Source organism: Onychomys torridus, chromosome 21 (assembly GCF_903995425.1).
Source record: "Onychomys torridus chromosome 21, mOncTor1.1, whole genome shotgun sequence".
Taxonomy (NCBI): Eukaryota; Metazoa; Chordata; class Mammalia; order Rodentia; family Cricetidae; genus Onychomys; species Onychomys torridus.
In genome coordinates this window covers 19793777-19820142 of record NC_050463.1, presented here as the reverse complement: position 1 = coordinate 19820142, position 26366 = coordinate 19793777, and the positions used below count along the sequence as shown (strand labels likewise).

General features: G+C 43.4%; 1 protein-coding gene across 1 annotated transcript in view; it reads right to left on the bottom strand.

Annotated features, from left to right (window-relative positions):
• The window catches only part of Thada (THADA armadillo repeat containing), a 289455-nt gene that overhangs the window by 149490 nt on the left and 113599 nt on the right, over positions 1-26366 (bottom strand). Inside the window, 2 exon segments of the mRNA XM_036170461.1 lie at positions 128-259; positions 3081-3170. Coding sequence (XP_036026354.1) covers positions 128-259; positions 3081-3170 — 222 coding nt within the window.

Here is a 26366-nt window from a genome sequence, read left to right as displayed (position 1 = left end):
AGCATGGTGGAAAGCTTTACTGGCCCGGTTTCACACAACGGCTTCCTAAGACAATATGCTGATTATAATTCCCCAAATAAGAACAAGATAAGGCACTTCCCTCAAGTTCCCTACACCATGACACTACCTGATAATGAAAGGAACAAAGGGTGCCAAGCTGAGTGCAGATGATGTGCCATCCATCGGAGATGGGTAGAGTCTCTCCAGCACCAAGAGTAAGAGGAACATGCTTGGGTGGCGGTCAGGCTCTCCCGTCTCGCTGCAAAGAAGATATTATACATCAAAGATTTCAGACTGAAGAAGTCAGGTACACTCAAACACAGTTTACCACTTTCCCCTTCACTTTCATGTGCACTCGTGAGGAGGTCTCTGGCAAGCAAAGCTGCCGCACATATCCTCTCCTAAAGCCAATCTTTCTCCAGCAGGCTGTGTGTCCAGAGCAGGAAATGTGAAGCTTGCCATGTCTGATGGGTTTGAGAAAGCATGAATAGGCCATTACTCACCAGGACCAGAAAATCCTACCCGCACAAACCAGCAATTAGAGAAAAAATGTATCACAACAAAAGTAAATGTCATCGGTAATAATTACATCTTCCCACTACAGACAAGTCATATGCATTCACACCAGTACAAAGACGTGAAAAAAAGTACGTTCTAGGATGTCCGTAGTAAAAAGTCTGTCAGCTATAGATTAAGACTGAGAAGAAATGAGAATATTTCTCTCCAGCCCGAGAAGTCGCAAAGCCCTCTTAAATGGCTGCTTTATGTTTCTAAAATCATTGGTCATTTTTGCTCAGGCAGGCTCACATCTGATCACAAGTGATCTGATTAATTAGCAAACTGCTTTGTTTTACAGTGGTGAGCTGTAACAGGCCAGTAATACAAAATAGTAAGAATCTATTAAATAAATTTAGTATCTAAACAAAGATCTTAGAAAATAAGAGGAAGAAATAATTCATGTGTGTGTGTGGGTGGATGGGTGGGTGGGTGGGTGGGGCTATGGGTGTGTGCGCACTCTCGAAGGCAAGGGGTCAACCTTGGATGTCAGTCTCCAGTAACTGACTACCTGAGCCCTTTTAAAACTTAAATTAAAAGGGTATTTATTATTGTTGTGCATGTGATGGGGAGGAGGCACACATGGAAGTCAGAGGACAGCTTGTGAGTTGGTAATCTCCTTCCACCTGTAACGTGGGTCTGGAGCACACAGACAGGTCATCAGGCTTGAACCATCTTGCCAATCCCACCTTGTTTTTCGAGACAGGATCTCTCACTAGGGCCTAGGGTTTACCCAACAGGTTAGTGTGGCTGACTAGCAAACCCTATGGTCTTTTTATGTGCACATCACCAGGACTAGAATTACAAGTGTACATGCCACCACATCAAACTTTTTATATGGGTAGTGGTGATTGAACATAAGTCTTCAGGCTTACCGGCTTTCCACTTTACGGAAAAACAAATTTCTTTTAATCTAAAAATTTTTTAAAAATTTTATGTGTATCTCTCTCTCTCTATGTAGATATGTGTATGTCTATGTGCATATGTGTGTGTGTGTGTGTGTGTGTGTGTGTGTGTGTGTATAAAAACCATGAAGACCAGAAGAGAGCATCAGATTCCCAGGGACTGGAGTGAAAGGCGTTTGTGATCTGCCTTGACATGGGCGCTGGGAACATGGGTCCTGAAAGAGCAGCAAGTGCTCTTAACCACTGAACCATGTCTCCAGGTGATCTGACGCCCTCTTCTAGCCTCGGTGGGCTCTCACGTGCATGTACATACCAACATACAGACAGACACATAAATGAAAATAAAACTTTAAAGAACGTTATGTACTAGGACACATGAAGTATACATGGTGATAACTGCTATGAGATTTCTGATCCTCTTTCCTGCCCTCCTCCCTGCGATCCCCTATGATTTCCATTACAGTTGATAAAAGAAGCCTGGGTGAAGGGCTACTCACAGGAGGAAGGAAGGTTACTTGTGAGTGACTGCACCACCACTTACAGACCCGCAGGGAGAGGTGGAGCCTCATGAGCTCCTTCACCTTGCTTGGTGTTTGGGTTTCTGTTTTTCAGTTTTAAACTTACACTTGCTGTAAGACTGTGTCTTCTAGACATATCAGAAGCTATACCCAAGAAGTCTTGCCAACATGGCTGCCTAAACATAACTAAAGACACCAACAGACATGCTAATGTGGAAGAGGGAAGTTCCTAAATATAGGCAATTATGGAAAGCTGGGAGTGGGAGGAATATCTTCCTGGGAAAGAACACACCAACTGGTAATCAATACCAACCAGTCTGCCCTGAAAACCTATGTATACAAGTAACATTTGACTGAGCAGGTTATATTTAAGAATCCAGGAACACACACACATATACACACATACCAACAATTTAAAAAATTGGCCAGGAATTTGAAAGAGAGCAAGGGGAGGTACATGAGAGGGTTTAGAGGGAGAAAAGTAAAAGGGAAAATAATGTAATTATTATTACTAAAACTTTTTAAAATTTATTTTAAATCCCTCCCCCCAACCCCCATGTGTGTATGTGTCAAAGCACACTTGGGAAAGTCAGAAGACAACTTCAAGAGCTGATTCTCTGCTTCCACAATGTAGGTCTTAGAAATCAAGCTCAGGGTGTTAGGCTTAACCCACTGAGTCATTTCATCTACTCCAGTGTTTGCTTGTTTTTCATTTTATTATTTTATATTACGTGTACAGGTGCTTGCTGCATGGATGTCTGTGTACCTCTCTGTATCTGCTGCCTACAGAGGCCAGAAGAAGGCACTGGATCCCCTGACCTGGATTTACAGACACTGTGAGACCATGTGGGTATGGGGAAGTGAGCCTAGGTCCTTTGGAGTATCAGACAGTGTTCTTAACTGCTGGACCACTTCTCCACAGCTCCTCCTCTTCCAAGATTTGTCTCCTTGAGGAAACAAATAGGTCTGCCTATGTAGCCCAGGCTAGCTTTAAACTGGTGGCAATCCTCTTATCTCCATCTTCTGAGGGCTGGGATTACAAGCATCAGCCACCCTGTCCGAGCATTCTGACTACACTTCATCCAGTATGTTCTTGCCTTACCTGTCCACTGTACTGGCTACAGTTTCCAACTGTTTGAGAAGAAATGGATACAGTTCTGGAAAGCGTGAGAAAAACTCTCTTCCTGTCATTCTGTTGAGGAAGAAATAAAAGAGAAATTGTTACCTTTGATATCCTCTGATTTGATAAGAAAGCCCTCACCTTACCTTTTAAAGAAAAACAGAAAGGTCTTATCTGGCTACTTAATGAAAACCTACAGATTCCACTCCCACCCCCCCACCCCGAGACAGGGTTTCTCTGTAGCTTTGGAGTCTGTCCTGGACTAGCTTTGTAGACCAGGCTGGCCTCGAACTCACAGAGATCCACCTGCCCCTGCCTCCTGAGTGCTGGGATTAAAGGCGTGCGCTGCCACCACCCGGCCCAGATCTTACATTTAATAGTCAACACAAATGACGTACAGTTGGAAGTGCTTCTGATGCATGGACTTATCTCCATAATTAAGATGACATATACTTACAAATATTTGATATTAACTTAAGTCAGGGAAGAGATATGTAATGTGAACACGCCAAGTTTGCACAACTGATTTGAGCTGAGTACAGTCAGCAGCTGACAGACTGACTTCAGTAATAAGGAGAGGCCTAGAACAAGGTTTCCCAGCCTTGGTGCCATGTGATTTCGGACCAACCAATTCTTCAGGGGTGGGGGATGTCCTCTGAGCTACAGGGTGGTCTCTACCCAGTAGATGCCAGTAGCACAGCATCATTCTCTCGAATCGTCACAGTGACAATGTCTCTAGACACTACCAAATGTGTGTGATGAGATAAGGAGAAATAATGACTGCGGACCACCGCCCGCAGAGGGACCACGAGGAATGACTGCGGACCACCGCCCGGAGAGGGACCACGAGAAATGACTGCGGACCACCGCCCTGAGAGGGACCACGAGAAATGACTGCGGACCACCGCCCGGAGAGGGACCACGAGAAATGACTGCGGACCACCGCCCTGAGGGGGACCACGAGAAATGACTGCGGACCACCGCCCGGAGAGGGACCACGAGAAATGACTGCGGACCACCGCCCTGAGGGGGACCACGAGAAATGACTGCGGACCACCGCCCGCAGAGGGACCACGAGAAATGACTGCGGACCACCGCCCTGAGGGGGACCACGAGTGAGAACCTGGTGAGTGAGCTCCTACAGGCACTGCTCCAGCTGACACCTGTAAGGTCACCTTCCCATACCTACAGAAAACTACTCTTGAACTCAGAGAAGGTGATGAAAACAGTTCCTCAGACTGCACACACAGTAGGACAAAAGCTCAAACTTAGTAAAGCATTTAAGAAAAAGGCCTGTCTGTTAAAGCGATTAAATAAAAGGCCTAACAATAAAGAAATACTCCCAAGCTGCTCACTGTTTCAACTCTAGACATACGCTCCTGTTAGTGAAGACTCATGTCACAGTTTGCTCAACTGAAGCATTATGCAGACAACAAATTGCTCAGATCTTGTCTTGCCAGTCAGCTCACCGTCAAGACTCATGATTTCCCATAATGCTCCTTCCCCAGCCAGCTCCTGCCTCCCCAAGCGACCACTGATTTCATTTCTATTACCACAGTTTAGTTTCATCTATTTTAAACTTTCACAAAAATTCAGTGGTACATTTTTTAATTTTTGTGAAACTTAGCAGAAAGTTGCTGAGATTTGTCCACAATACTGGCTGCAGCAGCAGTCTGGCCTTTTCTGCTAAGTAAAATTCCACCATGTGCATACAGAAGTCTGTAATTCATTCTGTTGGCAGGCACTGGCACCTTCCATTTGTGGAGGGTATTCTGAATACAATTGCTATCCTGATATTCTCAAACAAGGTTTCTCTTGATCATATTTTGTCATTTCTCTGGGCTAATACATGACATCTGCTTACCATTTAGGAAAGTTTCCCAAACAGCTCCATGACTCTAGACTCCAACATCAGAAAGTCAAGGTTTTGATGGGTCTCCACCATTTCCAGGCTTGCTGGAAGGCTTTTACCTTGTTTTTCCATTTTGGTCACACTGTGACATCTGTGATCTTGTGTTGCACGTCCTGATGGCTGATGATGCTGAGCAATCTTTCTATGCTTTAGCCATCGTGTGGCTCCTAGTCAAGTATTTTCACCCATCTTAAAAAGACACTGTGTTTTTCCTTTGTCTCACACACACAACCTAGACAATTTTTTCCTGAGTCAGCTTACTTCTTAATAGTGTCTTTAGATGAGAAAATTTTAAATATTAAGTCCAGTAATTTATCATTTTCAAGTATTATACAACCTAAGAAATCTCTGCCTCCTTCAGAGTAACATTTTTTTTTTCTGAATGCTTTATGGTTTGGCCTTTCACACGATCGTCTATGATCTAGATTCATCTCAAATACATTTTTGCATTCAGGGCTTGTTCTCCTTTCTTTTTCTTTTTTTCTCCCTCCCCTTCCTCTCTTTATTTCCTTCCACTATGCGGGTCCCAGGGATTGAATTCAGGTCTTTAGCTTGGTTGGCAGTAAGAGCCTTTACCCAGTGAGCATCTTGCCCATCCTATCTTATTTTTAACAAGATGTCCCTGAACTAGGAGGATGGCGCCATACTCTGCACAAGGCTAAAACATTTACTATTACACAGAGTAAACGCCCAAACTGTACATATGCACTATAATTGTAATAAAAACTCTGTGTCCTGTGTGTAAGTGATGAGCAGAGATCCTAAAATGTATATGAGACACCATAGACCACCAGGAAAGCACAAAGCTGGGGACTCATCCAGTCACGGTGCAAGACATACTGGAACAGCTTACTTAGCTACACAGGAAATTCAGGGCCAGCCTGGGCTACACATGACACTTCCACAAACAAAAACTAATTCCAGAGAACCAAATAAGTAAACAAATCAATAATGAATAATGAATAAGGTAATTCATTAAAACTGAATCTTAGCTGGGCAGCAGTAGTGCACTCCTTTAATTCCAGCACTCGGGAGGCAGAGCCAGGCAGATCTCTGAGTTCGGGGCCAGCCTGGTCTACAAAGTGAGATCCAGGACAGGCACCAAAACTACACAGAGAAACCTTGTCTCAAAAAACCAAACCAAGCCAGGCGGTGGTGGCGCACGCCTTTAATACCAGCACTCGGGAGGCAGAGCCAGGCAGATTTCTTTGAGTTCGAGGCCAGCCTGGTCTACAAAGCAAGATCCAGGAAAGGCACAAAGCTACAGAGAGAAACCCTGTCTTGAAAAACCAAAACAAACAAACAAACAAAAAACCAAAAAAACTGATATATACAAAATTAAATTCTACTGTACCTAAGGCCTAAAAGCAGCCATAAAGAAAAATATAAAATAATGAAAACAAAGTTTTTAACAATCTTGACTTTTGGGGGAGTTTTCCCATGAGGTCTCCATGTTGTCAGCCCTGACAAACTACGACTAAATTCATGCATTTTGTCTAATACATCATTAAATTAAATTAAATTGCTGTCAATGAAATGGATGAAACCTTCAGTATTAATATTAGCTGTAGCCCCTAGCACCTGATATCTAATCAGCACCACAGGCTGGCAGACCCAAGGTTCTGTGGTTTTCTATACTGCCTTTCCATCTAGTCTTCAATATTAATCCGGAAATAAGGGCTGGGGCTGAGGGTCTGGCTCAGTATGCTTGAAGCCTTGGGTTTGATACCCAGCACCACACGAAACTGCATATATTGGCACATGCCTGTAATCCCAGCACTCAGGAAGTGGAGGTAGAAAAGTAAGAATTTCAAGGCAATCGTTGGCTACATAGGAAGTCCAAGGCCAGTTTAGAGTTCATGAAATCCTGTCTTAAAACCCACCACCACTAAAAGAAAGCAGTAGATAGATGGAGGCCATTGAGACAGGGTCTAGAAGTCTTCCCATGGCCACATACTCTGCACAGTGAAGCAGCAACTGTCCTCTCCTATGGACTCCATCCCAGGATGGCCACATACACAGCACCCTGGAAGGCACAGAGCATCCCTCTGGACAAAGGACAGACATGTTCAATCCCTAGTTCCTCTTCTGTAAAGAACCCACAGCAGGCACAAGCATTAGTCTCTCTTTTATTACCCTGTGTTCACAGGAGCTCAGGGTATGGGCACAAAATTGCTGATTCCTAGCTCCTGGCATTTTCTAGGACAATAAATTAATACTTAGACAACTAATTTAAAAAATAGCAATGATGCTGGTACATACCTGCAATCCTAGAAATTGGAAGACTGAGGTAGGAGGACTGCTATGAATTTGAGGCCAACCTGGTCTATAATACATAGGGAGTTCCAGACCAACCAGGGCTACATAGTTAAGAGCTTTCTCAAAAAAAAAAAAAAAAAAAAAAAAAAGATGATGAAGGAGGATGAGAAAACACACACACACACACACACACACACACACACACACACACACACACACACAAAGAAATCACCCATATCATCACCTATAACATATTCTACCTAAAGGAAAGTTAATCTAAGCTAGGCAGTGATGACGCACGCCTTTAATCCTAGCACGCAGAGAGCAGAGGAAAGCAGATCTCTGTGAGTTAGAGGCCAGCCTACATAGTCTACAAAGCAAGTTCCAGGACAGCCAGAGCTACCAAGAAAAGTCCTGTCTCAAAAAACAAACAAACAAACAAAAAAACCCAATAAAATAAAAAAGGGAAAAGTTAATCTAAATGTAACCAAGTTCATACTTCTAATGCCATTTTCGTAGAAATATGGAGGACCAACAGAACAAGCTAAACAATATTGCAAGAGCACTCAGAATTTTGGATACTGCATAGGAAAACAGCCAACTTCTACTAATAAGCCAACAGCAGAAGAAGAATATAAAGTGTTATAAAGCAAGAGGCTTTCAAGACTAACACATTCAAAGAAATGAGCGAAAGTACTCATTGCAATGTGCAGAAGCTGCCTGGTTCCCGGCTCCAGAAAATCAAATACAGAGGGCCTTGTAAACCAGTAGGGGAAGTTCGCATACTGAGGAATTAACTTTGTTAGATGTGGTAATAACACAGTGGCATTTCTTCTTCAATTTCTTTAGTCATGTACACCAAAGGCATTTCTAGGAAAAACGACATGGTGTTTACAAGCTCCAGGGAAGTAAGAAATGGAACTAAGACAGGCAAAATGCTGAGCACAGCTGACGCTGAGTAATGGGGTAACAGGGGTTTAATACATTGAAACTTTTAATAATAAAATATTTTCAATTCAAGACAAAAATACAAGTCACAAATGGTAACCAGAATACATAAAGAACTGCAGGGAACCAATAAGTAAAGGGAGACAAGTCAACCCAGAATGGACAGACCTATTAAAACAATCACAGAAGGAAACATCAGTTTATTTGCCCATACACATCTCTCCATTTAACTAACACACACAAAAAGCAGCACATTGTCCCGCAGAGGAACCAGTTAGTAACTGCCAGGGCTATCAGTCATTCCCTAGTGGTCTGGTATCTCTAAGGTGAGATCAAGACAAGCAGTTTCACTTATACAGACCATATGGCTGTGATCTAGAAATTGTCCTGATAGAAAACTGGGCTCTGTTGCTCATAATACTGCCAGATAAAAGGGCTGCTGAAGTACTACTCTATGATTAAAGGCATTATTTTAATTGAATTGAAGCTAACTGTTCCAAACAGCAAATTACTTCATTCAGTTATCTTAGAAAATATTTACTAGCCCGTCTATCCTGGAGGTATACGCTTACCTTAAAGCTAAGCATTTTGTGAACTTTTTAACTGTTTTGTTTTCTCAGAGCTGAGTAGTTTGTTTTATTATATCTTTTTTGAAAATACACAGTTGTCTCTCAGTGTGGGAGGAGGGGCTCGCTCCAAGACCCCTGAAGATAGGAGAATTTATAGGTATTCACACAGTGGCCTAGTCCTTTAAGTCATTCTATGATACTTGCCACACCCACACAATATGAATGCTTTGCATATATTGTTCTACTGCACTGTCTAGGGAACAATGTAAGACTAGAAGTCTGACCATGATGAGAACCATCCCACGGTTGGCTGAGCTCATGGATGGATATCCTAAATACAGAGGGTTCACTGTTTTGTTATCGCTGCTGTCATTCTTGAGGCTACAGGCTTATACGCATCCGTGTGTTTATCAGGTATTAGCAAAGAAGACATCTGACTCTGAGAAAATAGGTGTCCTGGTCTAAAGTTCTTAATAGCCTTACTTTAAGAAAATGCAGTTTCTCATGTAGCTCACCTAAAGGTCTAAGGGCTACCAAAACAGAAGACCTGAGCTCTACATACGTGCCTGTAAGGATTCTTATGAACCAAAAGTTTTTGGCATGAACCAAAAGTTCCTAAAGACTGTGCTAAATATTTACATAGTGTACCCAAAGGGTATAAAACATTAACAATTCTTAGGCATCATGAAACAGAGCCTCAAGAGAGAGAGGATGAGATGGATAAAGTGATAAGATGAGATTCCTAATTCACACTTCACTCACTTTTGATTCAAGTATACCAAACCATTTCTAGCACCTTGGGTCCCAGGTGGCTGATGCTATGCTAATCCTAGCCTCTAGCTTGCCGTGACTAAATGTGTTTTCAAGGACATACTAAGTGAGGAACCACCATTCAGACTCATGCCTCATGGAGGCAAGTCAAAGGTTTTGGGATGCATGTGCAGGGCTGTGTTAGAAGCTTATTTTAAAAGGTCAAAATGATGGTACAATTTTAGAGTAAATCTGAGTCTTCTCTAAATCCTGGAATATAAGAGGCTTATCTCTCATTTGCCACATAATGAAAACTATCATGTCACTGAGATTTTCTCATGAAAGTGGCAAATAAGTATACAAGATTAATTGCTCCCTACTGATTTTTAAGAAAAAAAAAATATTTAAATCCATTACCCTGATAGCTAACTTACTTTTCTAGATATTTCTTTCTTTTTCATCTTTATAACTAGTCATATAGAATGTCTTTTAGCGCCATCAACATTCTATGTTCTATCTGGCCTCCATATTCTGACAAATGTTGTTTCCTCTCTGGGAATGTGTTCCCCATGTTACCACTTCTTTTTTCAGGCTAACTCCAGATAAATCTTGTGCTTTCAACTGAGGCAAGCCTCTTCTAAGACACCTTTCCTTATATCTCAAGTCTGAGACAGTTTTACATTAGCTCTAACAAGACACCTAAGGTTGGGAGCTACACGAAGAAAACAAGTTAATTTCTGCTCACAATCCAGTGGGTTCATGGGTGCCAGCATCAGCTTGGCTTTAGTAAGGACGTCAAGGCAGACAGCATCACATCTATAGTGTGTAGAAGGAAACAATGTAATCAGACAGGAAGCCAGAGAATTAATCATAAATCAGAGTGTGCTGGATAGTTTTACGTCAACCTGAGACAAGCTAGAGTCATTTTGGAAGAGGGAACCTCAACTGAGAAAATGCTTCCATGAGACTAGCCTGTAGACAAGTCTGTGGTACATTTTCTTGATTGATGATGATTGATGGAGGGCTCACTATGAGCAATGTCATCCCTGGCCTGGCAGTTCTGGTGCTATTAGTCAGGCTGAGCAAGCCATGGGAAACAAGTAAGCAGCACTCCTCCATGGCTTCTGCATCAGCTCCTGCCTCCAGGTTCCTGCCCTGTTTGAGGTCTTGTCCTGACTTCCCTCAGTGGTGGACTATGATGTGGAAGTGTAAACTGAAATAAATCCTTTTTCTCCTCAAGTTGTTTTTGGTCATGGTATCTTATAGGAATAGAAACCACTGTATGCCATAGGATTATTCTTACAACAATGTGCTCTTATGAGAACTGATTCAGGGTCCATTACTTTATTCCCTTCAAAGGGTAGTACCCCCAATGGCATCCCAATGAGGTTTTAACTCTTAGAAGATCCACCTGTCAACAGCTCCATTCATTAACTTTTGTGGGACTGGCAAGATGGTTCAGCAAGTCAAGGTGCTTGCTGCCAAACTTAGTGACTCCGTTCAATCACAAGGACCTGCACAGCAGGAGAGAACCAAGCTCCTCTGCATGTTGTCATCTGACCACCAAACATGGCGTGCCATGGCACAAATGCCACACAGGCTTTAAACAAAGAAACAAACAGAAAACATATCCACACCAAAGACTCTGGGTGAGGTATATTTCCTTGGCTCTACACTACAGCCCACGCTGTCTCCATCAGATCACTTAAAGGAAGTCATCCATGCAACTTCCTGCTCACCTATTTCTCTAGTAAGAATATACTGTTTTCTCAGGCAGAGACTAAAGATATCTGCTTTTCCCCATTGTATCTCAGACACTAAGTATGATGCCCAGCTTTGAACAGCTGCAGGGCTGGGACTGTAGCTCAGTTCTAAAGCATTGCTTGCTGAGCCTGTGAGGCCCTGGGTTCCATCTCCAGCACTCAAACCCAAGTAAACCAAGAAGAGTTGATCATCTCAAAACAAATAAGAACTGCAAGAAACAGTTGCTGAGTGTGAGAAGCAAAGGAATAGGCAAACAAAGAAAAAGGAATCAGGAGCAAGACAGCAAGAAAATAATCCCACCAAGTCCTCACTGGCAATCCAGAAATGGCGCTGTTAGCAAACTGAGACACCCTGTGAGGATTGAGGATTGACATTTCTTAAACACAAACAGATAAAGCTTATCTCATTGGCTTACAAACAGTTCAATTCTAGTTCACCCCAACAAGCAAACAGGCTGGTGTTACCTCTGCAGATGTAAAAAGCCCTTGGGGTAAATTCTTCAGAGACAGACAGGGTATTTCAAACTTGTTTATGTACTCAAACTAGCCCAACAACCTTCTTAGACAATAGAAGGGATGAAAAAAAAAGAAAAGAGCTGAACTGCCATCAGCTCACCCTCCTAGAAAAAGCATGGACAGCCCATCGGTGTGAGTGGGATAAACAGGCAGCCATGGCAAAACAAACAAGCCAGGGCTAAGGTGACACACAGCAGCTTTCCCTCAGCCTGTGCAAGATGCAGCAGGTAAGGGCATGCCTGCCAACCAAGGAGACACCTGTTGGGGCTTTGGCAAAACATCCCCCACATATGACCACAGGACATCAAATATGGCATTCCAAAATATACTTTATAGGCATATTTTGGCCTGGCTATTCTGAGAAAGTAGTCACTGGGTAGCTACCAAAAACTCGTATTCCAACATTTATATCTATAAGAAACCTGCATTGGTTAGAATATGTATACAGGAAACAGGACTGCTCAGAGACAAGCTGATTTGTGAAATGTGGGCGCCTTCATTCACCAAGGAAATAACTTCCCTCAGCCGCCTTTAACTCAGAAAACTCCATGACTCTGTTCCTATTTGTAGTTGTGAGGAAGCTTCAATCATCTGGCTCTTTACGTCCAATATGTGGTAGGATTCTTGTGGGTGTGCGCACATAATTAATGTGTTTTTAATTTTTATTATTAACCTCTGTGCGTGTGTTTGTGTGTGCTGTGTGTGTATGCATGCCACTACACGTGTGTGGAGGTCAGAGGACAGCTCAGGTGTTTGTCCTTGCTTTCCACCTTGCTTGAGACAGGGTCTTTTGTTGTTTGTACCTAGTATGTCGGGCTAGGTGGTCCATGAACTTCCAGGTCATTCTCCTGCCTCCATTTCCTATCTCAATTATACATATACTTTACTATGACCAGCTTTATGGACAAATGCTGAACCCATGAGCCACCCTCTAACCCTTAAATGTTTGCTTAACTGTTAATCTGTTGTATATCAATTTAAGTCACAACCCAGGCAAAGGATGTACAAGAATAAGGCATTCATTTGGCCCCGACCTGTAGGCCTTGGGTTAACACAGAAGCTACATGCAGAACTCTACCTCTCTAGCACCCCCTACGGTAAAAGAATCAAGTAGCATTTCTCCACCTGACCTGCACAGTGCTTACTCTACAGAGCCTGGCCAACGTCTGGAGCAAAGCAGGTAGGCAGCGGAGGTTTACTAAACTAATGGAAATGTCCGCTTGGTGCTGATGGGTTTTATTTTAAAAGTCTTATTAAAATTATGCTAACCTAACTTCTTGTTTTAAAAAGATTAAAGAGTATTTATTTATTTATTTAATTTATGCATATCTGTGTTTGCATGCTTGAGTTTATGTGTACCATGTACATAAAGCAGCCCAAGGAGGCCAGAAGAGGGTGCTGGATCCCCTGGAACTAGAGTTGCAGGTAGTTGTGAGCCTCCATGTGGGTGCTGGGAATTAAATCCAGGTTCTCTGCAAAGGCAGCAAGTGCCTTTAACTACTGTAGAACATCTCTACAGCCCCTATGCTTACTTTTTGTTTGTTAGAAAGGGACCACCATGAAGCCCTAACTAACCTGAAGCTCACTATGTAGACCAAGTTAGCATCAAATTCACAGACACCTGACAGTCTCTAGTTCCCAAGTACTAGGATTCAAGTCTTTGTACCACACACCTACCTAGCCCTACTTTCTTTGTGGAAGAAAGCCCAGCTAATAAAACCCCACAGAAAAATCTAAAAAATAAATTCAAGCCTCCAAGTTCAGTCACCAGTTTTAAATACTGATCTATAACTCTTCCTTCTCCTTATAGATTAGTCTAAGATCTGCTTTTTTGTTACTTACAGATATATCAAGGATAGTTTCAGCCAGGTATGTTGACACACTTGTGTAATTCTAGCATTTGGGAGACGCAGGCAGGGTGATCCTGAGTTTAAGGCCAGTCTAGGCTACAGAGTGAAACCTTGCCTCAAATAAAACAAAACACACCCAGTTCCATGTCTACCTGAAGCCATCTTATGACAGCAGCTTCTGTGTGGCACACTCTAGGTCTCTCCCAGAGTTCAGAACTTCCTTTGGGGGCACTAACCAGGAAACCAACACGAAAGGACTTATCTCCCTCAGCTAACTCATGTGGACAGTGGTTTCTATTCCAGCCGTGTCCTGCAAGTTACTTGGTCTGTCTGCACATTCCATATCTAATCATGATAATGCTGCAGCTCTAACCCTTGAATTCTGGAAAAGCATCTGAGCTTAGGCCACTTGGTATACACTAAATCCAGTCCAATGTTTAACAGCTTTAAAAACCTTGGCCTAAGGTGAAAAGCTTTTGCTGCTCTCCCAGAGAACCTGAGATCAGTTCCTAGCACCCAAATGATAGCTGCTTGTAACTAGAGCTGGCCTGAGAGGGCACCCACTTACACATAGCATATACTTACAAAGACATATACACATAGACAAAAACTTAAAAAATTATAAATTCCAGTAAGAAAATGTATTACACTTATAGAGGACCTGAATTTGGTTCCCAGTACCCACATCAACCATTCACAAGCACCTATAACTCCATCTTCAGAAAATCCTAGATGCCTCTGATTTCTTTAGGTACCTGTGCACCCCAACACACACATACACACACACACACACACACACACACACACACACATGCACACACACACGCACACACACGCACACACACACATACTCAGTGGGTAAAAGCACTTGCTGTGCAAGCCTGAGTTTGATCCCTAGAATCCACATGAAAAGCTGGATGCAGAATTGCTTATCTGTAATCCCAGCACATACTAGGTACAAACAACAAAAGATCCTGTCTCAAGCAAGGTGGAAAGCAAGGACAAACACCTGAGCTGTCCTCTGACCTCCACACATGTGTAGTGGCATGCATACAGTGGGATTGTATGCATGGGATTACATGAGATGGAAGACAGAGACAGGAAAAATACCTGGAAGTAGTTAGTGGGTCAGTTAGCCTGGAGTACATATTGCAGACATAAGACAGACACAGCCTCAGAAGAATGTGGGGAGTAAGAACTGACTCCCCAGAGTTGTCCTCCACACATGCATGTTCCTGCAACTATTTCCCTTAAATTGAGCTTCAATCTCTTAGAAACTCTTTACGATCTGCCACATAGAGGAAAAGTTAAGATGCCAGAAGTCTGTGCTGGAGCTTTAACAAAGGCATCCCTATGCTAGCAATAATGCAATGAAAAAAGGTGTTTAGTTTAACATGTATGCAAGAGAATCAAGTTATCCCACAAGAGGCCCTATACACGCAGCTCATCACTCTTAGTCATCTCAGAAGAGGGATCAATAGAGTAACGCACAAAGGACTAAAAAGAGAAGCAAGCAAGGGCAAGCAAAAGCAGGCAGGCCTGAGAAGCTTCACAGTAAACAGCAGCAAAGGCAGAGGAGGCTGTGCCCAGCTTTGAAAAGCAGGACTTATTCACAGGCCATGGAGCAAACACCATAAACTCTGTTGTTATATGGAAATAAACGCTGAAGGCAAAAACCTGGAGGTTTGCAGTTCGTGTTTCAAATGGGAACCCAATAAACTATTCAAACGGGGCTGCTCCCTACATTCCGGCCAATAAAGCCAGCCCAAAGGAGAGAAAGTCAGCGAAGGGCCCTGCCACAGTGATTGCTGATAAACAGCAAACTCATCTTAAGAAAAACAACGTCCCCAAATGGAAACAGGCCTACAAAGAAGACAAAGCACACACATGAATTCAAAGGCTATGATCAAATGCAAACCAATAAACCACAGATGACTCATGAAAAAGAAATCTGGATTTGGAATCCCGCCAGACCATCTTTGACTCTATTCTTAGAAGTTTTCCCCAATCCCAACTGGGTTGGCAGCAGCACATACCCTACAGTGGTAAAGGTCAGTGCACGAGTGAGTGCAGCAACGAGAACCAAAGAAACCTGTTGTAAGGGCTGGTGCACGCCCATAATCCCAGCCTTCAGGGTGGAGGCAGATGGATCACCAAGTCTGAGACCATCACCATCAGGGCCTACCTACATCTATCTCGCCTAAACAACAACAACAGAAACGAAGGTTGATACCAGTAGTTCAGAGTCACAGTCTACAAGTCAAGCCCGTGGACAGGGATGAAACTGACAGAATACCTGTAGCAGAAGTAAAGGGCCTGGCTTTGACCCTCAGCAGCCCCAAAACAAACCCCTCAAGCCTCTGTGACCCCTGCAGTGATTCTACCAGGACAGAGGAAAGCCTTGGGCCTCAGGACCTCTAAGAAAGTGCTAACAGGGATCTCATCTCCTCTCTTCTCTCTGCTCTTTGCCTCCTTTCTTGTGCTCTGGAGACAGCTGCCAGTTTCCTGGACTTGCTGAGGGCTTTTCTAACCGGTTCCTTTCAGAAGCTGCTCTGGAGATGGACAGTTCCCAAGCTGCTAAACTGGCTTTAGATTACTCTATCCAGAGAGAGATCGGGGAGAAGTCTTGGTTCTGGAGTGTTCTGGCTGCTAGTCATCCCTGGGAAGCTACTAGTCCAGGAGAGGGCTTGGAAACACATCTCTCATTTCATTGCCAGGAGGTGAGTCAGTATGCCTTTCTTAAACTCCACTTATGTGCAAGTTTCTATCCCTACAGCTTATGTGGCCTTTTTTTCCTTTTTCTCATAAGGAATTGTTGAATTGTTTCTTAGAAAATGTTTCTTGGGCTGGAGAGATGGCTCAGCAGGTAAAGGCACTTTTGCCAAACCTGGCAATTGAGTTCAGTCTCTGGAAACCACATGGTGGAAGGGCAGAACCAACTCCCATGAGCTGGCCTCTGACTTCCACATGTATACAACAGCACATAAGTACCTCTACACACACACACACACACACACACACACACACACACACACACACACACACACACTTTTTTTCTTTCATTTCAGGACCTTCCAGAGGTCCTGAGTTCAATTCCCAGCAACCACATGGTCTCAAACAACCATCTATAATGAGGTCTGGTGCCCTCTTCTGGCATGCAAGCATACATGCAGGTGGAACGCCGTATACATAAGAAATAAATAAATCTTAAAAATTTTTAAGGGAAGTGTTTCTTGTTGAAGTCCATCATCTGAGAAGTCTCAGCATCAAGTCATCGGTGGCAGTTTGATCCCATCATCATTTTGTAAGGGATCTGTGCTAGACTGTCTGCAGAGGTGACCAGCAGGCTCCTTCCCCCAGCTGTGATTCTCCTTTCTTTCAAGAGGTAGGTTTACTTCCCAACTCCTTGCCTCCAGAATGCCTTGTGACTTGCTTTGATTAAAGGAGGCCGTGGAAATGGCACTGTGCTAGTCTGGGTTTAGGCTTTTAAGAGGCAAGACCACTTCCGTATTCACCCTCTTGCCGTGCTAATGACCCCGCTGGAGAAGTCCCATTAGCCTCCGGTCATTTGTGCTCCTGGTTCTAGGACTGGAACAAGAATGTGAGCTCAGCTCGGCCTGTCCAGCCCTAGTTGAGGTCATTTCAGATGTTACACGGTACAAAAGAAATATCTGGCTGAATCCAGCAAACCCTTAACACTGTGGGAAATTCTAAGCTGTTATTTTAGACACTAAACTTCGGGGTGGTTTGTTGTACAGAAAAGTGTTATAATTAAGGGCATTGAGTTTAGGCTGTGGGAGAGACTCAACAGCAAGCAACATACAAGTCACATTCTTATGTCAAATTACTATGTCCTTGAGGCCAGAAGTCTGAAATTAGTACTGAAGGTGTCAGCAGGGTCCCTCTGGAGGCTCCCTGAGAGAATTCCACCTTCATCTCTTGCCTTCTGGTGATGGCTAACCTTTCTTGGCATGTGGTTACATTAGTCCAATTTCTGCCTCTGTGGCCACACTTTTCTCTCCTTTCTGTCTGTCTGTCTTCAACACCTTAGCAGATCACTTGCTGGGTCTGCATAACGGTCTAAAGCGCCCCTGTTCAAAGCATCATGTGTTAAACCTGGCTGCAGCTCCCCCATCACCCCCCTGAAAGCCAGACTTGGAAAAAAAGGAACCATATTTATAAAAATACTTAGAAAGGAAGTCTGCACCCCCAGTGACGAGGTTCGTGCTTCAGAAGACTGGAGGAGAGCTCGTGTTGACCTCGGGCTTATTCCTAGCCCTAGCACAGCCTTCAACAATCAAACCAGCAGCCCAATTCCTCAGCCCTGGGAACAGGTAGACTCTGAGCGCTGGACTTACACTAGACTAAAATATACAGTCTTGAACAAAAAGAAAAACCACCCATCCACAGGGGGAAATACAACAGACTGTCCCAGGAAAGACCAGTGGGCGGACCTGCTAAACAAAGACTTAAAGATGTTTGAGAATTAAAGACAGACATGGAGAAAGTCAAGAAATAATGCATTAACAAAACCAGATCACTACAGAGAGAAACCCAACCTTATAAATAAGGAAGGAAAGAAATTCCAGAGCTGCAAAGGAGAATAACTGGAGTAGAGATTTCATTGAAGGAGGAAGAGAAGAATAATCAAGGTGGCTGATGAACGACTGAGAGACCGCCTGAGGAACAGAAACAAACATTTCCGAAATGCTGACAGAGCCTAGGGGACCTGTGGGACACCACCAAGGAGCCCACCAGAGACACCATCCGTTTCTAAGGAAAAGGAGAAAGGGACAGATAGGATCTAAGGAAAATGATGCACATTCCTGTCTGAAGGAAGATGGGGATCAGCACACAAGAAGCTCAGAGATACCCAAGAAAGCTCTACCTAAGCACGTGGTCATCAAGGAAGACAGCCGGAAGGGTGAGAGGAAGCGCCTCCACCACAGGAGCCTGAGGAAGCTCAGAGTGGCAGCTGAAACAAAACCATCAAGCAGGAATCATGGATTTGGTAAAGCTAGGACTTAAAAGTCAGGGAGAGCAAGGGACGGTGACATCTGCCTGGACTTGTACCATGTGTGGGAGAAAGGAAGGGAGAAATGAAGACATCCTGGAAAAACAGAAGCCAAGTGAGCTTCCTCCCCTGCCCTATCCCACAGGACCCACTGAAGGTGCCCCGCGGGCTGAAATGCAAGGCACTGAAAGAGCTGAGGTCACACGAAGAAGAAATACCTGTGTCAAGTAGGGAGGTGTGTGGGCAACTAAGAGACATTACTAAAGGTATGACTTCACTTTTTACAAGCCCAGGACTTGATTTTTGCATCTGAGTTTCCTTCACTTTAGAATGAGATATGTAACGTGCACACAACTTGGGTTCCTTTTAAAATGTATACTTCTTTTTTTTTTGAGACTCTAATGACATCATTTGCCTCCTAGCCTTTCCTTCCTCCACCCGCCCCCATATTGTCCGCCACCCTCCCCCACTGCCAGCTCCCTTTCAAATTCAAACCTTTTTCTTTAATAGTTGTTATAAAGACAACTGGTCCAGCCCATGCGATATTACTTGTGTGCATGATTTCAGAGTTGACCATTTGGTATCAGACACCAATTCAAGTGCTCTTCCCTGAGGAAAATGATTTCTTCTGTCTCAGCATTCCAGGATTGCCTGGAGTTCTTTTTACCACTTCACTTTTGTAACCCAAATAATTTCAGCAACTACTACTGTTTTCTAGAAAGAGGCGAAGTCATCACATAACCAAGGATGATGTGAATTTCTGACCCTCCTCCCTCCACTTCCCAATGCTGGGAATACAGTTGTGTACCACCACCCCAGTTTATGCAATGCTGCAGTTGCACCCAGGATTTGTGCACTCAAGGGAAGCACTTGACTAGCTGAGTTACAGCCCAGCATCTGAGACTAGTACATTAAGGAAGAAAAAGCAGCCAGGTGTCGTGGGGCACACCTTTAATCCCAGCATGCAACTCAGTGAGTTCGAGGCCAGCCTTGTCTACATAGTGAGGTTCAGGACAGCTAGAGCTACATAGTGAGACCCTGTCTTGAAAAACCAAAAACAAAGAAACTGAAATACTATTAGTTTAAAGCCAATATAGTAACTTTGGCTTGTAACATCACACTGTTTTCTAGATGATGAGGTTAATATAAAAACAATAGTTAAAAAAACACTTATGTTTGGACACGCAGTGTATGTGGCACTACAGTATCACTGGCATCAGTGGCTAAAAGCAGATGGGAATGAGATACACAGAAGTAGTGCTGTATGTCACTGAAGCTAAGATGATAGGATCAAACTAAAGGTACGGTTTGGAGTACCAAGTGTAACTCGCACGCCAACTACAAAGTGTTTAGATATCACACGTAACTAAGGCTAATGAGGAAGCAGCTTTAAAAGTCATACTATAACGAACCAACACGGCTAGAAAGATGGCGCAGCAGTTCAGGGCACCTGCAGCTCTTCCCGAGGATGTGGGTTTAGCTCCCAGAACCCGCATGGTCACTCACATCTCCTGTAACTCTAGTTTCAGGAGATCCTAAGCCCTCTATGGTCCTCATGGGCACCAAGCACGAAAAGTGGTGCACACACACATATTCAGGCAAAACATTCAGACACATAAAATAAAAGAAATCTTGGGTTGGGGAGTTAGCTCAGTGGTAGAGTGCTGCCTGCCTTGCAAGCACAAGGCCCTGGGTTCCGTCCCGTCCCCAGCTTAAAAAAAAAAAAAGAAATCTTTAGAAAAAAACCAAGTGTAAGTTTAAGTCCCCAACCACGAAAATCGACTAAGCACAAGAGAGAGTAATATAAGAAATGAGGGAAAATAAAGCTACATGTTATATAGGAAATAGCCAAATGCTACATATAAGTCCCTTATTAGCAATTAATTACCTTAAATGTAAATTGATTATGTTCTCCAATTATAAGACAAAGCATTAACAGAACAGACTTTAAACACATGATCCCCCTCATATGCTATCTATGAGACTTGCTTTAGATTAGAGATAAGTTTAAAGTAAAGGATGAAAAAAGATACAAAGAGTAGTCAGAGGAAAAGCAGGCGCCTATCTAAGACAGTATTGGGCCTTGGGACAGTTGGGGGCTGGGGGAGGGTGTGCTGCCAAGCCTGAGGACCAAGTTCAGTCACCTCTCACAAGCTCTCCGCTAAATTCCACACGTGTTCAATGGCATGTTCAAGCAAGCACATACATACACTAAGACACTCAAACAGAGGGAGGGAGGGAGGAAGGGAGGGAGGGAGGGAGGGAGGGAGGGAGGGAGGGAGGAGAGAAGTGTTCTTGCACCCACATTCCCCACAAACACGGCCCTTTAGGTCCTGGTCCAGGACTCTACCTCATGGAACAGCACCACTCATATTCAGGATGCATCTCCCCACCTCAGCCAAACTTCCCTACAACTGTCTGTCCCTCTGTAGCATTTGTAAGGGTGGCTACTCCTATGAAGCTGTGGTGTATGTTCTGAAAGAACACAGTACTATCCCAGGCATGGAGCCAAGTCTCTCTTGGAAAAAGCCACCGAGGCCAGTGCTTTCGAAGCTGTGGCTTGGTGACCATGTTGCTACAGACAGAAGCACTCCACCTGAGACCCTGGAGATGGCAAACATCTTCAGTCATCACCCCTATTAAAAGACTCAAGATTCTATCTTATAGTTTAAGACAATTGTGCGCCGGCGGTGGTGGCGCACGCCTTTAATCCCAGCACTCGGGAGGCAGAGCCAGGCGGATCTCTGTGAGTTCGAGGCCAGCCTGGGCTACAGAGCGAGATCTAGGACAGCCTCCAAAGCTGCACAGAGAAACCCTGTACCGGGGGGAAAAAAAAAAAAGAAAAAGAAAAAGAAAATTTTGTGATGAATTAAAAAAAACTTTGTTACATATTTTTAAAGAAAAAAGTAAATAATATGGTAACTACCAGGAGTTAGAGGGATGCGGGATACTGTTTAATAACACTCTCCTTTTGGAGGATAAAAATGAATTCTGGGGATGGGTGGCAGGAATAATAATATAAGAATGTTACACTATTTCTGAGCTTAAAAATAGTAGAGATGGTAAAAAAATCTGCTATGTGCACATTACCATAACAAAACGTGTTATTACATTAAAACAAACCACAGATTCTGGTGGAAGCAGGCTGTATTGGGGGATCCTCAGGCTGGTCTCTTTTTGCAACATCACCATGAGCTTTGGGGCACAGTCCAGACTTTGTGGTATTTGTAAGGTTAAATGAGATTAGAACCACTATCCCTGCTCCCTCCTGCCTCACTTCCCACCCCACCCCCCCGCCCCCCGTATTTCCAGCCTCTGGCTTAAGCAGAACACACTATCTACCAATTCCTACCATTCCTTACTCACAAACTTTAGCTTTTGTATAATGTAAGCACTTAATGATCTTTTACTGAAACATGCTTAAAAATTATCTCCTCACTAGAATGTTGGCTCCTTCAGACCCAAAACTACCTTGTTTCTGCTCTAATCCCAGTATCCAGAACGGTATACAGCACATCGTAGGCACTTAGCAAATACTGTCCTCCCTCGGTAATCCACTCTACAAACCCTGCCCCAAGTTAAGAGCGGGCTGTCTTGTCAACCAGAGGTCCCAGTTTTCTATTTCATTAAGAATTAACAGATTCGCATAAATCCCAGTATTTCTTTTTTTTAAATTTTATTTATTTTTATTATATGTGCATTGGTGTTTTGCCTGTGTGACAGTGTTGGAGCCCCTGGAACTGGAGTTACAGACAGTTGTGAGCTGCCATGTGGGTGCTGGAAATTGAACCTGGGTCCTCTGGAAAAGCAGTGTTCTTAACCGCTGAGCCATCTCTCCAGCCCCAAATCCCAGTATTTCTATCTCTAACATTCTGTTTGTTGCCCTTTAAGATCCTTGCCTAAATTATACAGATATTTTCATTAAGGCTAATAGTAATTTGTCAATTCAAGTCATTCAAGGGAAGGTGAGGTACCATCAGAGTCCCAGAATTTAAGGGCAATGTTAGAACTAAGAACTGCCGCTGAGGAATATCGGATTGGATTATTAATTGTTAGGAATTAAGTGGGCCTCCCAAGCTGGAGACACAGGTTGGGTGTTAAGTGCAGGACTAGGCATCCCAGCTCTTTATTAGGCTGATATCTCTACCCATGGCAGGCAGTCGCTTAGCAAGCCAAGGGCAGACTGTGACCCAGACAGGTCAGTTTTCAAAGGACTTCATGTCCCTGTGGTTTGGTCAGACAGCCCAGTCCAGTGAGATAAAGGTCCCCACCTGCACTTCTTCCTTCCACAGGATCCTGGCTTCTGAGCCAGGATCACTCACTGAATCTAAACAGGGTATATGAGCAGGGAAGCTAGCAGCCAAGCTAACCTGTTAAACCCACTCATCTGCTCTTACAAAGCGTGTCCAGAGATCACTGGCCATTATCACAGATAATTCCATCTGGTCCAGGGAGTCTCCTGTCTCTCCTGTATCCAAATGAAGAGAGCCTCACCAACACGCTAAAAAACCTCTGACTTCCTTTGTCTCCTACAAACTTCCAACTTTCATGCAAATTAAATCAGAAAAGGGGAGGGAGCATGGATTTGTTCTTAATCAAGCTCGATGCTTCATTTTCCCAGTAGACTTCAGGCCAAGATTTATTTACAAAGAAAAACCAAACTAAACCCAACCAGACACCAGGTATATGCTACTCTACTTCACTGCCGTCTATAACTAGTAGGATGTGATATCCAACAACTAAGTGAAAGAAGATAAAGACTACTCATTATACAGTGTGATTTTCCTTTGCAACAGAATTAAGCAAGTCCCTGCTTAGTGCTGTCTAGCTCAGACACCTGGTAAGTGTATTCCCACTCAACACCTGCCTGAAAGTACTCAAAACATGGGATAATTTTCTATAAGTTGGTACATCTCCAGACAGGGGAAAAGCCAGTGTTTGGCAGATTTGGAAAAAGAACATTTATGGACATCTTAGCCATTTGTTTTTGGGGCAGCCAGAAAAATAATCTGGAGTAAGTATAGTTCACTGTTGTTGTTGTTATTTTAAAAACAAACAAAACAAAACAACAACAAAACCCCTAACCCCTGGCTCCTGGGGCTGGCAGCAGGAAGCAGGCTGGTTTCTGTTTAAATACAAATAGAATGTATTAAACTAGACATCTGAGATTAGAGTCTGTGTGTGCTCCTCTCATGAAGGCTGAGATTTTAGAGTGCTCTCAAGTCAAGCTGTCACCTCTGTGGATCCTAGAAAATCAGTACTCGGCTCCAAAGCAGCCTGTCCCTTGAGATCACACTGAGCCTGGCTCTGAACATTCTTTACCTGACTGGAGCCATGCCATGCCCACTCCTTTCCATGCCTGATTCCCCGAACCACCAGACCCCAAGTCCCTCAAAGGCTGAAGTAGTGTTTGCTCTTTAGCCACATACCACAGCATGCAGGGGAGGGGATGGGCAAACCATGCATTTCCTAGTTTTTCCCTCTAATTTTTCTCTTAACTCCAATTAATATTTGTCTATATAAAAAAGACAAGAAATACACAGTAAGACATACAAACCCTGCCCATTATAGAGATCTTCTGCACACATCTACAGTGCCAAACTGCACATATACTTAGGTTATGCTGTTCTAAAGGAGTAACAAACACAGGCTAGTTGAACAATACTGTTTGCCCGGTTATTGTAATTGATATATACTTGCTTTTGTACCCTGGCTTTTATACACTCAGTAGCAGAATAAAAAAGGTATTATCTTCCTTGTCCTTAATTCAAATACATAGTTTTATCTTCAAGTTTGGTTAATAATTTTAGCCAAATATAAAAAACAGGAATGGAATTATATATCTTCAGAATTTTAAAGGTATTACTATTTAGTTTCTCTTTAATCACAAACATTTTTTTCACGTGTTCTATCTGCCTGCATGCCTGATGCCCACATTGGCCAGAAGAGAGCATGGGATCCGAGTTATGGATGGTAGTGAGCCACCATGTAGGTGCTGGGAATCAAGCTCCGGTCCTCTGCAAAAGCAAGTGCTCTGAACTGCTAAGCCGTCATCTCTCTAGCCCCTCGGCTGGGCACTGCCTTCATTCACTGTGCTGGGACTCAGGCTCCTCAGCCCTGGGAAATCTTCTTGTGCTATGTCTGTCAGAATATCCTAGCCTTATTTTATTTTCCTTTCTGAACTCTTAAACTGGATGTTGAGTCAACTGGACTAATGATCTGATTTTCTTCTCTCCTATATGCTCCCCCTTCTAGTTCAACTTCTCAAATTTCACATGATCCTCTTTTTAATTTCCTACAGCACTTCCTTACACTCACACTGCTGCTTTAAAGCTCTCATTCTGGGCATGGCATGGTGGCACACCTGTAATCCTAGCATTCAGGAGGCCAAGGCACAAGAAACATGAGGTCAGGTCGTTCTGGCTCAAAAACGATTGGGGGAAGATGCAAAGAACAACTCAACCTGTCCTGTTTTCTTCTGGTCCCTGATCTCCTCCATATCTGCTTCCAATGAATTTCATTCTTAATTTCTACTTTTCTTCTATTACTGACCATAAATTTCAAGTGTCAGTATTTCTTGGTATGAGTATAGTTCTTCTTTTCTCCTGACATAGCTAACATGGAGGAGGCTTCTCCTCTCCCCTCTATCCTTCCTTCCTTCCTTCCTTCCTTCCCTCCCTCCCTCCCTCCCTCCCTCCCTCCCTCCCTCTCCACATTCCAAAGCAAACAATAATTCTGTCAGTTTAGAAACAGAAACACTAATTGCTATAATGTATCAAACACTAGCTGAAAGGCAAGCCAACTAGAGAAGGACTCAAATGAAGACCACCTGAATAAGCAGGATGGTGTAAGGGGATTGATGAAAAGCTAGTTCTATTCGAGTTTAGACTTGTCCACCCAAATTATCTACCACATGACTCTAAAGAACACCTATTCTAAGCACAAAATTAAAGGTTTTCTTTCTTTTTCACCCCCCCCCCCAATTCAGCCATGATTCCAAAGAACTGGAGGACAACAGATGGAGGGAGGGGGAGGGGGGAGGGAGGGAGGGAGGGAGGCAGGCAGGCAAGCGGCCTTCCAGAGCAGTTTGTGTACCTTGTACCTATGCTGACCACACTGCTGCGGTGAGTCTTCCCGACTTCATGACCTTGTTTCTGAGACCATCACCTGCACTCCCTGTAATCTGGCAGAACAGCTGCCTGAATGTCAAGAGCACTGTGCAGGCTACCTAACCTTTTTAGCAGATGCACAGACACCAGGCTTTAGTGAGTCATTACCTAACTTTGCAGAGACACTGTCCACTACATAGCCTATGTACAGAAATACTCCAATGATTCTTACAAACCTATAAAACTCACAAACATAAGCAAAACATCCATCCTCATTAAATAACTGTATTTAAAACAAAATGCTGTGAGTTCAGGCAAATCTAATAGCATGCCACAAAACCAAGGCAGTTCAAGTATTATATCTGTCTATATTAAAATCTATTCTAACTAATGGCAATTTTTATAAGTAATGTGAAATTTTTATTTTAGAAAAGGCTGCTCCTACACCAGAGAATAAAATCTGAACCCATGTTCTAAATTTTTTGTTCTGTGATGGGACAGTAAAAAGGAAAGGAAATGTGGAAAAGCAGCAAGCCTGAGATCCAGCCGTGTGGAGGAGTCACTGCTCACTGACAGTG